This window comes from Puntigrus tetrazona, chromosome 23, assembly GCF_018831695.1.
Source record: "Puntigrus tetrazona isolate hp1 chromosome 23, ASM1883169v1, whole genome shotgun sequence".
Lineage (NCBI taxonomy): Eukaryota > Metazoa > Chordata > Actinopteri > Cypriniformes > Cyprinidae > Puntigrus > Puntigrus tetrazona.
Genome location: NC_056721.1, coordinates 16,529,164 through 16,545,757, shown reverse-complemented (window position 1 = coordinate 16,545,757; position 16,594 = coordinate 16,529,164). Strand labels below are relative to the sequence as shown.

Sequence of the window (16,594 nt, the reverse complement as noted above, 5' to 3'; positions counted from 1 at the left end):
AAAGATTTGAACCGAACGAACGATTTGTTCACATCGCAAGGCCATCGAGCTGTCGCAGATTCGATCGGCACATTTCATAACACGGAAGCCGAATGTGTTTATTTTCAATTTTTGTGATATGTTGTCAGGCAAGCGATGATAATATTGTAATGTGAGTTATGCGGTTTTAGACACCAAATAACAATCCATAACAACTTGTGCAGTTTCAATAATACGAATTGTGAACTTTGAACTTTGACTATCATCACCATGGCAGAACTAAAAGCGTGTAAAGTGTGTAACGTTAACCGACACAGGTATCACGGCCTGGCTGTAACCTCTCTGAATCAGCTCAAAATAAAAGGTAGGTGAATTCAGCTTGCACTGAGTAAATAGCATTTTTAGGTGGAAATCTGAAACATTTAAAATTGAAAGCGTTTACGATTTTAGTTTTCAATTATTTTGGAACAATTTTATATATATATATATATATATATATATATATATATATATATATATATATATATATATATATATATATATATATACATATATATATACATATATATATATATATATATATATATATATATATAATATGGACTTTTTATATATCAATTGAATCAACTGAGAATTGTTGAATTTCTCGTTTCACCTATGCTCTATTTATTATTTGACACATTGTCTTTATTTCTGTCACCCACAGGTGGTGAGACTTTAGGGTTTCATCCCAGTGCATCTGTCTCAGTGGTTCTAGAAGATGATGGGACCATTGTAGAAGACGAGGCTTACTTTTTGTGTCTGCCAGCAAATACAAAATTCATGCTGCTGCATGCCAATGAAATATGGAAGCATTCTCATCAAGGTGAAATCTAAACCGAATATTCCAGAATTATTATTTGTTAACTAACTAATCTAAATGGGTCTATTTTGTTAGTTGATGGAGGGACAGCTCAGTCTTGGAGTAAGTCCACTGATGTGGAAGTAGATGGGAAAGACGAAGTTGATGGGTTTGAATCTTGGCGCAATTTGGCAGAGCAGCTAAGGCAGGACCTGGCCAGTATTATCCTCATGTCTGAGGCCGATCTACAGGTCTGTGTGGTTCTGGCTTGATATTTTGCGAGATCATTTGCACGCATGATTATATTTTACTGCGATTTCAGAGACTAATTGTGTAAATGTGTTACAGATTCTGATTGATGTGCCATGCTCCGATCTGGCTGCAGCGATGGACTTCTCACAGCAGAAAACCCGGGTCCTACAGGACACTCTGCAGAGAATGCTGGACCGCAGGGAAGAAGAGAGACAGTCCAAAGACTTACTGAAGCTCTATTTGAAAGCCATGGAACAAGAAGGCACCTGGGACCCACAAGAACAAAGTAGGAATATTTTTCACATACCAGCTATACAAGGAAAAATCCCCAAGTTATATAAAGGAATAGTCCCATAGTTTTGTTTCACTGAACAAATTTTGAGAAATTTAGCTTTATGGATTCTCTTGTGCTGAATGGGTGCCATCAGAATTAAAGTCCAAACAACTGCTAAAAACATCACATCAATCATTAAGATATCCACATGATTCTAGTCCATTCTAGAAATAAATTCACCAGTAGGGCATTTTTAACTTTATAACCATAGTTTTATGGATAGACTTTAGCCATAAGCGACAGTTTGGAGTTAAAAACATCTTAATAGATTTTATCACGATTTTTAATTTACAACACATTAATTGATGGACTGGAGTTGTGTGGCTTACGTGTAAATTATTGTGATGTTTTATCATTCTGAAAGCACCCATTCACTGCAGGCGATCCATTGGTGAGCAAGTGACGTGATGGTAAGGGTTTGCAAATGCATTCGGCTAAAAACTGAATAAATAAGAAAGAAAAATTCAGCAAATATAAATTTTTGGGTGAAAAATTCCTTTACTGTCGCTTTGACTCTGCTTCCACTAGATGGCATCACTGAGCCATGTCTAAATATCGTTACCGGTTCATACAAGTTCATTTTATCAGTACTTAAAAGTAGCAGCTTGGATGATCAACAGCTTATCTGTTGCTGTGACAGCCCCAATCTTTCTAGTGCTTTCAGGATGTTAACCACTGTCATTGCTGCAGGCGCTAGACTAGATGAGACAGATGGGGTGCAGGTGGAGGCCGCAGCAGGGTTCAGCCCCACAACTCTAATGGTCCTGAAGGACAAAAAATACCCAGAGACAAGACTGTCCAATGAAGAGCTACAGGTACGACATCTTACAGTGTTCTAACGCCTCCCACAATCGCTTAAGAATGGTCTAAAAACCAAGCCTATATAAAGGGTTCGTTCAGATTTTGTCATTAATTACTGTACCCTCATGACGTTTCGAAACCGTAAGACCTACGTTATCTTCGGAACACAAATTAAGATGTCTTTGCTGAAACCGTGGACAGCAATACGACTGAAATGTTCCCAGGCCCAGAAATGTAATGTTAGTAAATGCATCGGTAAAACAGTTTATGTGACATCAGTGGCTCAACTTCAGTTTTGTGACGCTGCGAGAATCCTTTTTTCAGCGCAAAGAAAACAAAAATAACGGCTTACTCAAGCATTCTTCTCTCCTGAGTCGCATCTTCCGCCATTTTAGAAATTATTTAATGTATTTGCTGTAATTGGCTCCGTTTACATTAATGGTTGCGAATGCATTGTGATACTCTCCAAAATGGTTTCACCGATGTATTTACTACGTTTATGGACCTGGGAACATTTCAGCTGTGTTGCTGTCTATGAAGGGTCTCAGATAGCTCTCAGATAGATAGATTTCATAAAAGGACATCTTAATTTGTGTTCCAAAGATGAACAAAGGTCTTACGGGTTTGGAACGAAATGAGGGCAAGTAATTAATCGCTGAATTTTTAGTCAACATGAACATCATTCAAAGCCCATTTCATCTGCGTAATGACATTTTTAAGGCGTTCAACTGGGGGGAGAAAAGCAGGACTTGATTTTATTGGTTGTTATTTGTTGTGTTGTGAGAAGTAGAGGTTACATAGGGTTAATTTTGACTGAACTTTCAATCATATGTCAGTAGGGGTCACTCGCCCTTTTCAGTGGATTGAGCACAAGCCATATTCAATCTGTTATCAGTTTATAAAAATAAAGTGATTTCGAAAAACCTAATTCCAATATAACTGTATTATACAATAAAAATATAATAATTACATAAAAAGAGGTACATTTTTGATATATAAGAGCATATAACTTACTGTCTCAAATGAATGCATTTTTTTTTTGTGTGCAGCTGGTGGCGGGGCATGGAGCGGAGGTCATGATGGAGGTGTTGGGCTGGAACAGTGAAAGGACATCAGCACTGGTCCAGGCATGTGAAAGTGAGCTCCGTAAACGCCTACAGCGAGTTCAAGCCCTGCAGTCCCTCAGTGCTTTAAATCAGTCCACTTCACAAGCACACACTGAGAGAGACACCCGAGCCAAGCGCCGCAAAACACACACACACTGACAGACCTTTTCTCTTTGTTTTTGTACCGCTTCATTACAATTCATTTAGACTGCGTTGTTTGGTGTTTATTTTGATAATAGTATTTGTGTATATAAATGCCAAAGCATAATAAAAATCATATTTTAAGCAAGGAAAACATACAGGCTAGTGCTAATTTTGATGAATAAAATTCCATGTTTCTTCTCTGTTGTCTACAATTCGATCGGTGAAAATTCAATACTACGCTCTTAAATATAAATCCTCTTTATTAGTATCAGTGGTTCCACAAAGAACCTTTAGTAACCTTTTCATTCCACAAAAAGGTTCTTTAGATTAATAAAATGTTTTTCACACTAAGAAAAAAATGCTTCTTTTAAGAACTGTTTACTGAAAGGGCCTTTGAGGACCCAAACATGGTTCTTCTATGGCATTGCTGTACAAAAAAAAACCTTTTGGAAGCTCTATTTTTAAGAGTATATGTAATTTTCAAGTTGAAAGAAAAGGAAAATGGAAACATTTCAGAGAAAAATGTATGTTTCAAAAGGGAGGTAAATTGATTGTACCAAATACCTGTAATATATCCTGACAGATAGGACATTTTAATAACTATTACACGCATTTAATTCTGCTTTATGATATTTATATAGCAATGCGTTAACGTATTATTGCAAGGTTCACTAAACGTGTCAAATTGGAAATGTTAGCTATTTAGCCTGTGGGGTGCTTTTTTCATTTTTTGAAATGCTAAATGATATCAAATATTGTTGTACTAATAAAAGATTTTGACATTTAATTTTGGGCATTAATATAAACAGAGTTACATAACGAATGGAAAAAAAAAAAATTCCGCTTGTCAGAGAGCACTGAAAATGGCAATGTATGTAGATACCGTTTTCAATATGCTGATAAACTAATGAAGAGACCTGCCGGTCTGTTACTTTGCACCATAAATGTCTTGTTAAAACAATCTATTTCCATGCAGATGTAGTTCTACCTTACATTGTAATGAGCATGTGTAAGCTTTGATTGGTGCTGGGCGGGTTTGTGAAGCCAGTCTTTGCGCTGTTTTGTGGCTGTGATGTACTATTGATTTGCATTTTTGAATTCTGACCATCGCTAGACTATATGCCAATGATCAGAATATCACTTCAACAGGATGTAGGGATGTTCCTGAGGAATTCATTAGACTGGTATTATGTATGCGGTCCCTAGCCGAAGTCTTCTAATAATGGCTTCCTGCCTTGAGAGGATTTTACCAATTTGTTCTCAGTATTGAAACGGTCATGTCTTCGTTCTGATCGTTTGATCTTATATTTTGATAAGCTTCCTCTTGGTGTGTGGTAATTATAACAGTCTCTTGTTCTTTATTATGTGCATGTGAAGTACTAGAAAATAAGTAGCAAGCTGTCTGCGATTGTTAGTTTAATGTCAGTTTGCTGGATCAATGCGTGACACTCATGACCACCCTGTCCCTCACATCACTGAGCTCTGACCACCAGAAGCAAGCAAATCAACTGTGAATTATGTACTCTCTACCAGACAAGCGTGACCACAGCTTTAACCGGGGTCTGTTGTTGCATGATGGATTGGCTGTGTCATGCAGGGCAAAACCACAGTGCATTGATCATTCACTGACTCCTGGTGGCATACTGAGATCTACAGGTTGAAGAATATGTCTAAAAAAGAACTATTACATGAGAATACAGAATATGAATATACATATATATATATATATATATATATATATATATATATATATATATATATATATATATATATATATATATATATATATGTGTGTTTATATGTATGTGTGTGTGTGTGTGTGTGTGTGTGTGTGTATATATATATATATATATATATATATATATATATATATATATATATATAGTTTATAATATATATAATTTATAAAAGTTAATACATATAGTTTATATTTTAATAAACTGTTACTATTATTAAGATTTATTATTATTTTTGGCCAAATAAAAATGACAAAACTATACCAAATTGCATATTTTCCTTAGTTTAGGCATGTTTTTTCCTCCTTGATTGTGGGCTACATTTTCATTATATCAATATGATATATAGGCATGATGTATCAAATATGATAAAAAAATATATATATATATATATATATTTGTCTAATAGTTTAAGAAATGTATTACTTTTATTACAATTTAGGATTTTTTAGGACTTGTTTGTCAGGCTTTATATAAGCAAGATTTTTATGTATTTTTGAATGAACTATTGTCACCATTACTGATACTATCTACTCCCTCTTTTAAGTCTATGAGATTTTATGCCACGGATAAGTATCACTTAGTAAAGTCAAAGCACACATTAAAAAAAATATGTAACAGTCTGTTGAAACCCAAGCAATACTAGTATCGATGCTCGTCTTAACCACTACTGTTGTTTGTGTTTATTTAGGTATTTAAATGACACATGTTGGTGTGAGATGTTGCTCTGAATGCATGCAGCATTTACGGTAATCTTTCAGTTGTTTATCTATTCATGCTTGAAGTTGGTGTGATAGGACACAGGTTTAAGTAGGCTTGAGAATGATTAGAACTGCACTGGGCCAAAATAGCACTGGAGAGGTAATTACACAAGGCTGGAGAGACCCTACGGTCCCCGTTGATAGAAGACAACACGAGTAACTCTGAGATCAGATGCATAATGCATAAGAGCCTAATGACTGTAAATCACGATGCCTGAGCTTATTTGACTTTTAAACAAACACCTCTGCATTAACAACAGTGGCTTCATGAAAATGAAACCAGTAACTCTGGGTAAGAAATTGATTATTTCATTCTTTGACTACAGAAAATAATTAAGAATTAATTTAATATAATATAATATACCTGCTGTCATCTCAGTTTTTTAGGAAACTACCTTAGCTTTCATTCAAGCAAACTCATTAAGTGACATCTTTCCACTAGAAATGTTAGTTTCTGAAATGTAAATCGACATATTGCTACACCGCATTCAGAACCATTCAATTCGATTTTTGAATGTAACCTAATAAATATACTTTAAATGACATTTTGTGATCAAGTGTTTTACAGTATTTTGTTTGTTGATTATATGTTTCTGTTGGATAGAAAACTAGTGCTAATGTTTTGACATTATAAATTTTGAATGAAAGATTTGCAAAATATATGAAAGTAAATTTATATATGTATATATATATATGATGTATTGGCGAAGATATCCTTGTGGGCTGCTTCCTATCGTCTATCTTATCATAACTTATCATAATAAAGTCAAAAATGCCAAAAATAAATCTTTGGAAAATAGCGTGCCTATACTTTATTTATATAGCACATCTAAAACCAGCAAATGCCAACCAAAATGCTGCACAAAAAAAGGATGAATAAAACAACAACAGAAAAAATGTGTCTTACTTGCAAAGCTGTTTTGGTCAAGATAATGTGGTCAATAATTCATATCAAAGTCAAACATCTCAACACTGTTCAACTGTTTTTGGACATGATTTCTTCAATCCATGAGCGATAACTGCCCACTTTAGTATAAACCCCATAATACCCAGGCTGGGCACATCCGTGACCCCATGACACAATACCGCCTATGAACCAGCTTTTACTCTGTGTGTCAAAAAACGCATAAGGCCCTCCACTGTCACCCTGACAGGAGTCTTTTCCTCCATCAGAAGTCCCAGCACAAATCATGTTTTCTGTCACTACTAGTTTCCCTTTAGCTGTCACTGTGGCGTCATATTTAGCCTTACAGTCCTCAAAATCAACGACGGGTAAAAGCACGTACTGGAGATTATTGGAATATAACGCAGGTCTGTTTACATTTGACACACCCCATCCAGACACCTTCCCGACGTTATTAGCCTTCAAAACAAACCGCTCTTCAATCCCAGGCAAACACACAGGCATGACGGCTTTACTGACAGGTACCTTATGCTCCAGTTTAATCAGGGCAATGTCATGGTTGAAGTTAATATTATCGTGATGGTACTGAGGGTGAATGAAGATTTTCTCCGGAATGCCAACTATAGCCTCGGAGTCTTGTTGTTTGACTATGCCCATCTTCAGCTGGAGGTTGGAAGTATCTGTGTAGCTTTTCAGAACATGAGCAGCAGTAAGGACCCAGTTGTCAGAAACAAGAGAAGCTCCACCGATGAACCGTTGGCCCATACGTATCATGACCTGCCAGGGAATCTCGTTCTTTTCCGCATTCTCCCCACCAATCACCTTGGACAGCTTGGCGTCAGGCTGGCCACAGACTGAAACACAGCAAGCACCAAATCAAGTTTTTTCTTCCTTTTTAATTTTTTTCACATATGACAATCTAACAAAGACATGACACTCATATAAACTACATGTAAAAAAAAAAAGTTTACATTTTAGCGTGAAAGTTAATAATTCTTAACCTTTTTTGTCCATTTTCGAAGTTTTATAATAAAACATAAAGTGTAGTGTAAATAAAACGGATAAGCCGTATGCATTGAACTCACTGGGTGAACATATCTGGAGTATTTTTCCACCCAGGTCATCTCTCCAGTAGCCGTCGTGTGCACATGTATATACTCCTAATCTCAGAGAAATAAAAATGAATGCTTCTCAGTACTGTAAAAATCAAGTGACAATAGATCTGTTGTACAATGCGTTGCTATTCAAGCACTACAATTTGCCCATTACCATTTGTTCCTTCCTTCACTGTGTAAAATTCATCGCATGAATACTTGATCACTGATTTATACGTGGTTGTGGTGAATTTCACACTTGCATTATTCACTTCTGCAGGATCTCCACAATCAACAACTGAAAGAGAGGTCATTGATACAGTTTATAGACAATGTTGGCAGAACCTAAGCATATCAGAATTTTGAGTAATAACAATAATAAAAATTCTGTTAAATTCTGGTAAAATTGAGTTTACAGTTAATGTCATTTTCATTTTGAATTTAATCTATTTATCTTTCTTTTTTTAATTCTTTCTATTATTTTTCATATTTGAACACTTTTAACCTTGTACACTATTATGTTGATCGTTGCATTGAAAATCATTTCATATAATTTAACTGAGTCAACTGATATTCGCAATGCAGCATGTCAACATAAAATTTTGAATTTTCACATCCAAAATATCTTATATGTCAGTCCTAGACCATTTTTTGCACACTCCTGTATTTTTATGAATCTACAATTTAATCATCAATGTTTAAGCCCATTTTCCCTTTCAAAAGTACATAAAAAAGGCTAATTTAAATAAATACATACATGCACATCTAAAACTGTCTACCAATGAGATAAAAATGTATTAATCTAAAAACAAGTCACATAACCTTCTTCTCCTGTATTGTACTGTACAGATGTGAATTTATTTTTCCTATGCTAAGTTTCATCACTATTTCATCACAGAATTATTTTGAGTTTGCAGTAAGAATTTCCCTCACTTCAGCCTGAAATAACACCTCAGGTTTGAAAACGTACCTCCTCTTTGGTACGTAAGTAAACCCCCATTGATGATTATACACACTTCATGCTTATCTGGGATTGTTGAACAACTTACTGGTGCAGCGAGGCATCGGTCCATTCCAAAATCCACCCTTCAGGCATGTGGCTTGATAAAAGGGCAACGCTTCTTCCCCCTAAAGGCACAAAAAGTCACTTTTAAGTCCATAAATAGCATACGAGCCTCTTTTCTTAAATCTTCGAGAAAGTAAAAGGTTACCAGAATTAACTCATAGCCCAGATCACACGTGACATTGAAAGTGTCCGTCATGATGTACTGAGACTGCTGGGGTTGAATGCTTCCATGTTGAGGAGCCACAGGGTTTGGACATGGCTGGGCTACGAGAGCAACACTGGCAATGAAAACATACATCCTGGAAACAGGCTACAGCCCATTGATTTGTCGTTTAAATGTTATTCGTAATGCATTAAGTAGAAAATGTCTTTTCAAACAGCCATCAGATCTGAATCCCTGCTCAAATAAAAAAAAAAAATCTGTAGGTTTCACATTATTCATCATTTTTTCTCAACACCGTGCTGGAGTGGAGTTCATTTGACTTGTTTGTCATACTCCAATTGGCGGAGATTTCTTTGCAGAAAAATGTGTAATGTAGTTTTTCTTACTTTTTAATTATCAAATAACGGAAGGGAAAAGGCTGTAGTAAATACCTGTGCTGGTATACTTGATCTTCCAGCCTTTATTTTTCCCCGAGTGGTCAGAGCGGAAGGTCACATGCACTTTGTGAGTTCCCGTCTCTATTTTTCTTGGTGGGGTCTTGCCACAAAATGGGCCGTACTCCCTTCCACCTGCTGTGATCTGCAACAAAACAAAACAGTTTGAATTGTCAGTGCATACGAATGGCAACGGATAAACAAGTCTCTTGGGAGGTGGGAGGGTGAGGAGAAATAATAGGTGGTTGTGGAGGCCATGAGAGAGCATACATTATGTATTCAACAGCCTTCAGGTCAGTGATTAGTGGAGTAGTCTGACACTTAACACCAGTGCTGAGAAGACCATAGGCAGCGAGGGGAAGGAAAAAAAAGCTAAACTGAAAGACCGCAGCGATATAACAAGCTGTTAAACGGCATAAAAAGGGATTAGATTTAGTCATTAAAATCAAATGAGCTTTGATGCAGAGTATAAAAATCTGTGCTGAAAGTAAACACTCTTAAACACTTATCAAGCTTATTTTCATGGAGAGCCAATCTTATGTGTGTAAACCACTCTAAAATCAATCTTTCTTAACACCCAACAAGGACACTAGAAGGCATATTATATCTCTCTTCAAACAGTACTTTCTTAAGCTCAGTATATATATGGGATTCTAGTAAACATACATTGTTAAACATATTAACATATTATGTTTAAAATCTGGGGGGGTCACACAAAAATCACACTATTAAATTTTTTTTTAAAAGTAGCAAATCTTTTGGATGAATACCTCTCAGCCACTGCAAAAAGCATTAGAACATATGATTAACTATGTTAACTCTATTATATAACCATTTTTAATATATTAGCAGTATTAGGTATATGAAAAGCGCTTCTTCTGCGTGATTTCCTGAAGGTCAGAAATGATCATTTTAGGTTCATGCAGCCGCCTTTAACAACTAAAATCCAATTGACTTGCAAAAATTATAATCATATCATCATCAGTGTGTTGACACTTTTCAGGCATGTTCGTAACCATAACTGAGAAAAAGTTACAAAAGAAAAACATCATAGGTTAGTCAGTTTTTAGTAGTATTTTAGTAAGTATTTTTTTAAATAATAAAAGAATTGGCAATTTTGGGTGAACTTTTCCATATAATGTAAACTAAATCATGCAAAGTCTGTCTCTAAATTCTCCTCATAAAGCTTGGCTAACTCTTAAATCTCTAGTCAGAGTTCCCAAAGGACCCCATTAAAGTGACACATGTGCACACACATACTATTATGGTTGTTGTTTTAGGTTTGAACTACCATCGTAGCTTTAGTGCTGTCGGTGCTTGTTGATTGTGAAATAACCAACCTTGAGGATGTCATAAGGGCAGTGGATTTCAGGATGAGCCTCCACATCAAATATGTCCTGAAAGTCGAGGGTCACTTGGAAGCCTTCCATCAAACTGATAGTGTAATCACACTGGCTCATCTTGGGGTAAACACCTGGGTACTCTGGACTGCTCAGTTCTCCTGACCTCTTCTGAAACACCTGCCCACTACACTCAGCTACAGCGAAAAAAAAAAAAGCATTTTCACACCCACTGGGAATCGTCAAAAGCAAACACACACACATATGGTTAACAGACAACTATCCATGGCACATTTAACACTGAGGGCCGCAGGAAATTGCAACATTGATTTGGGACGCTCAGAAGTAAATAAACCTTTCCACCTGTAAAATGGCCACAGAAATGGCTTTTCGTCACTACTTTCAGAGTGACATTTATGAACAGTTACAAACATTACGTGTATTGCAATTATACTTAGGCAAATGCAAACAGCTAGAAATAGTTGTCAGATATTGAAAAGGTTACTGCAGCGCAATTTTCATGTAGTAAATTCAGGTTGCTATTATTTTAGCATTTATGCTATTGATATTAATGAATGATGTGTGAAAAGACACAGCAAATAAATAAACATCTTTACTCCATTACTAACTACTTTTGATGCATGAATCGCAAGGATTCAGATTATTGCTGTTTATATTCACTGCATGCTATTACCAACTAAACTGTGTATTATCAGATGTATTGAAGATTCATGTTTTGATATTTGTCCAATTATGATAAAAAAAAAATCAACCGGTACTAATTTAAATACATACATATTCAATTGCGCCTTCTTATTTATTCCCATGTCTATGAATATTGGAATAGTTCACCCCAAAATGAAAATGCCATCATCAACATCAGGTTGCTGCAAACCTATTTGAGTGACTTTTTTTACACAAAAGATTGGGGATCTGAACTTTTAAGCTAAGTTATGTATTTATTTTTGCATTTAAGCATTTATCAGATGCTTTCATCCAAATCCATTTACCCTGGCTTTAAGGTACACATTTAATTAGTTCTCTTACTCCCCGGCAATTGAACCCTTGACCTTACTAGTACAATGCTCTACTGGCTTTAAAGGATGCAAACGTACAAAAGTTTCAAAATAATACTTTATTATAAAAGAAATATATTTGTTCATGAAAACTCTTGACATATATAAGCAACAAGGACCAAATCATTTTTTAAACAAATCATTTGATTCAGTCTAAATGACTTAAGAATTGTCTCACTGACTCAATTATCTAGTAGTAAACAGCTTACTGGATGGGAAGATTTCCTCACACAAAGCTATTAAATGATTTCAGAATTATAAATCACATTTAGATCACATTTATCCTTCTGTGATCCACCAAAGAGAGAAAGCCATACAAGTTTGGAACAACCAGGTTGAGTAAACGAGGACCGAATTTTTATTTTTGGCCAAACTATTAATTTAATAAATGGACCCCAGCAAGTGCAGATGCTGCAAATAATTGCTATAAATGGGAAATTTCAGCAAAGTAGAGCAAAGGTCTAATAATTCATATGATTAAATGATTCAGACACAAGTCATTGTTTCTGTCTCCCTTTCTGCGCAATGTGATGTGATGTCTCTATCTTCCCCATTAGCAAAGAAAAAACAATTAAGAGGCACGTCTGGGTTGGTAATTGTGATTAATTACCCACCATTAACACAGTATACAGCTTGAAACAGGTATCAATTTTCAACTGATCCCTGTAATACTGTTCCCTCAGGAACCAATGGTAATTAACCTGGACTCGCTTAGAGTGACAGAGATCAACTGCTTTATACAGGCAGACGCTGCCCACTGTATCATCAGTCTGCTGCTGAAACAAGCTTCAGGCCAAAGCCAGTTAGCGCTGTCCAAAACCGCAGTAAACATTAGCACTTTAAATGAGAGCAGGTTTTTGGGACTAATCCATTTCTGCCAAAAGTTTTCACAACCTGAGGGGAAGTCGAAAATGTAAATTTGTCTATTCGAAACCCTACGCAAACCTTGCTTATATCGAAAAATGCCATGCAGTTAGTTGTGGCCACCCTATCAATGATATAACAAACCTCTATTTGGTGACTCTATTTCCTGCTCGATTATAGGCTATGCTAGCTCAATCAAGAGCTGTTGACAGGGCTGATAGATAGTGTGTGGTGAGCCGTGGCTTCCCAGCCTGCTGCTGCGACTGCCATTTTCAAAACATGATGTACAAGAGTCACTACTACAGCATAAGTCTGTATATATTTATCAGTATTTACCAAGGTTGCTTTATAAAGATTATGCTTTAAGATTACGCGTCTCTTGTTTTTCTAATTCTTTCTGTGTGAAACATACATTTTTTTTATTCATACAATTAAAGCTTTTTATTGTATGCACATTTTTAATGTTCTTCTTTTGTGTTCAGAAATAAAGTCATACAAGTTTGGAACAAAATGAGGATGATGCAATGACAAAATTGTGAACTATCCCTGTGAGAGAGCTTTCGTTGTACAATCAAAGAGGTTTTATCAATCGATTAACCAGTATCTTTGAGGAATTTCTTTTCTGCGTAGCTTCAGTGACCGTAACAGTTTCTGATGGTTGCAAAAAATGTGAGAAAAGTAACACAAAATTAAATCTTGAAATGTTACAAATTGAGACAAAAGCAACTCTAAGGGTATTTAAAGCACTTGCTTAAATGTTATGGTTTAATAAACTATATAATACTATAATTATTTGTGATAGACGTCTTACTACCACACTTTATTATGTGAGAAAACAACAGTTGTAGTGGAAATACATAGGCAGTCAGTGTGCAGCTATGCACAGAAATTATTGATGGACTATCAAAAACCAAAAAGTAATTTCTACTGTGTTGCAGTGCTCAACATGATATTTGTAGTGCATTTGTAGTAACTAGCTTTTTTTGTGAAAATTAACACGTACAGCATATTATATGATGTCTCATGCATTTTATAATCAATCTACAATCCAGGGGTTTCATCTGTTCTGGTATCTGGTATCTTACCAGGGCAATGTCTCTTATCATCATGGAGTTGGTATCCCAATCTGCAAGTGCAGTAAAGGCCCCCCACATAATTATGGCAATTATGGTCACACACAGGCTCTCCATCCACAGTGGTCAGGCACTCATCAATGTCTGTAAAGAGTAAAGAGAGGCCGTTTATCAACAATTCTCACTTACATGGAATTGGGATTCCAAAAAAAAGAACATACACACACACACGCACACACACACACACACACACACACACACACACACACACACACACACACACACACAGTCATGAACAAAAATATTGGCACCCTTGGTAAATATGATCAGAGAAGGCTGTGAAAGGTCAGAGGACTAGAATATAGTCAGAGGACTGGCCATAGCAGAAGCTTGGTTTTTATCTGTTGGTATTTGATCAAATCCATGAAGCCACGTGTCTAAACAATACGTCCAATACCTCCAGCAGTAATATAGGACCACAACATCAAAAAATACAGAAGTATATTTCATTGTACACATGGGGTACTTTTTATCCCTGTGTTCACCAAACCCATATATACTGTATATATATATAGCTAAATGGTAAATATTCAATTTTTTAAATACCAAATTAGTTGTATTCATTTTATATCTAGTTTAAACTTTAGCCTTTACAGCAAGAGGTGACAGCAAAAGAGAGAAACAAATTATGCCATGAGAGAGACAGTGGAGAGACAGTCATGCTGTAAATCCATTGTTTCCATCACCTTCGGCAGAAAAAAATGCCTGGAAGCCTGTGAATCGGTCCTCATTGGAGTAATCTGATCTGAAGAGCACGGACATGGTGTTGGCGGCTGAATAGATGACGGTGTTTTTGGGCGCATCACCGTAATTTTTCTCTGCCTCACCACAGAACCGTACTGTGTCATTTCCTTCTGAGAACACCTGGAAAGTTTCAGCAAGTAGCAATTACTACAAGCACAAATTTGTACCCTGTATTTCATATAACAAGCATAATTACCATGCTAGGAACTTCATTAGGAATTATTGTGCATTTCATTTAATGATAGAGAGGTTAAATTAAAGTAAGTATTCTGAAATAATCTGGTAAATGGTGCAGTTTAATGATAAAGCTCTAATCCTAAATTTACATTTTTTGTGAACTTATGGATCAAGAAAATATATGTATTTACATAAGCGATGCTGATTTAAATGATTATAGGCTCTCATGAGGAATTATTTTAATCTGCAAAGGACTGAACATTACTACTAAGGTTAAACATTTCATTCCGTCATCTACCACATTCCTGATTTAAGTCTGACATGGATTTGCATTGGTAAGGATACCCAAACTTTTATTTAATTAATATCCAAAATATTGGAAATATGAAGTCCAATCTAGACCAGTAACCCATGTTTAAAGCTCAGTTGAAGATATGGATCTAACCTGAACGTAGTCATATTCGCAGCGATGAGAAGGCTCCAGGCTAAAATATGTAAAGTAGAGGCGTAATCTGTGTCCCTCTGGTCCTGTGATATTCCACACCATACGCTGGTTGTTAGGATAGGCATTCGGGAAGTTTGGTGAGGTGAAGCTTCCAAATAGTCCTGTCAGCTCTGAGCCAAATGCTAATGGAAGCAGGGTGACGAATGCCAAAGATACTCTAAAACAGCAGCAAAACAAAAAGGTGATAACGTATTGAAGCTTTCACAATCCCAACACATTAAACCGAAACAACTGTTCCCACCCTACATTGAATACATTTGAACACTTTGCATACCTGTTCATTATCCCAGAATGCCAGTCAGTTCTTCTCACACACACACAAAAAATGTCCCAATCACCTCTGCGGAACTCTAATGTCCTCCAGGTTAATGAACTAGCTGAATAAATGGCTCCGTGTAAACACAGCACTGAACAACAACAGTGCTTTTGGTTTTCATCACAGTCTACTCTGTAAAGTGTCAGTATCAGCTATTGAATTAAAGACATATCAGTAGAGAAGTTAACCTTTGTCATCATGTTTGACATCTCCTTTGTTCTCCTTAAACACTAGATTTACAGTACTACATAAAATAAAAAGAAATAACTAATTACATTTAGACCAAGAATATTAAACATTTCATTAATCCTGGCATTTATGTTCACTATAAAAGTCAGAATTAACTGACAGTAAATCAAAGTGATTGACAACAAATGAACTCTTGCTTTTGCAATGTGCCTTTCTGACCAGTTGTCAATAATTGATTTTTTTGTATGTGTGTGTACATGCACTCACAAACTTTGGTTTGTTAAAAGAAAAACAGTCCTACAAATCATAAATCCTACTACTAACAAATAAAGCATAAATAAAGGCTTTCAAAGGTTTTTAAAAGTGTATGTACATTTGAAAATATAGAACGTTCCAAGGTCTAATAAAACACACAATGTAATGCATTTTTTTAAACCACTTCAAATGTTGACAAAGATTTGGGTTTTAGGACAACTTTGAAGAAAATACATCTTGATTTGGATACACTTAAAATTTTGACTAGTGTGTACATGTTAAATTAGAAATTTGCAGAATAGAATTTTTACTATAGTGATCTCAGAGCCCAATAGTGCATTTTGGATATTAACGAATAGATTTACTAAAACTCACATGTT

General features: G+C 35.8%; 2 protein-coding genes across 2 annotated transcripts; one reads left to right on the top strand and one right to left on the bottom strand.

Annotated features, from left to right (window-relative positions):
- Nucleotides 1–69: 69 nt before the first annotated feature.
- On the top strand, nucleotides 70–4,244 carry LOC122328366 (DNA fragmentation factor subunit alpha-like). Its single transcript, XM_043224027.1, has 6 exons — nucleotides 70–343; nucleotides 686–844; nucleotides 917–1,071; nucleotides 1,169–1,358; nucleotides 2,097–2,221; nucleotides 3,257–4,244. The coding sequence occupies exons 1-6, from the start codon at nucleotides 250–252 to the stop codon at nucleotides 3,470–3,472; spliced, it is 939 nt and encodes a 312-aa protein (XP_043079962.1). The 5' UTR covers nucleotides 70–249; the 3' UTR covers nucleotides 3,473–4,244.
- Nucleotides 4,245–6,736: 2,492 nt separating this feature from the next.
- On the bottom strand, nucleotides 6,737–15,886 carry LOC122329124 (mannan-binding lectin serine protease 2-like). Its single transcript, XM_043225329.1, has 11 exons — nucleotides 15,729–15,886; nucleotides 15,395–15,611; nucleotides 14,715–14,892; nucleotides 13,981–14,112; nucleotides 10,956–11,152; nucleotides 9,613–9,760; nucleotides 9,164–9,282; nucleotides 9,002–9,080; nucleotides 8,128–8,250; nucleotides 7,944–8,018; nucleotides 6,737–7,712 (listed from the first exon to the last, which is right to left on the bottom strand). The coding sequence occupies exons 1-11, from the start codon at nucleotides 15,734–15,736 to the stop codon at nucleotides 6,931–6,933; spliced, it is 2,058 nt and encodes a 685-aa protein (XP_043081264.1). The 5' UTR covers nucleotides 15,737–15,886; the 3' UTR covers nucleotides 6,737–6,930.
- Nucleotides 15,887–16,594: the final 708 nt, after the last annotated feature.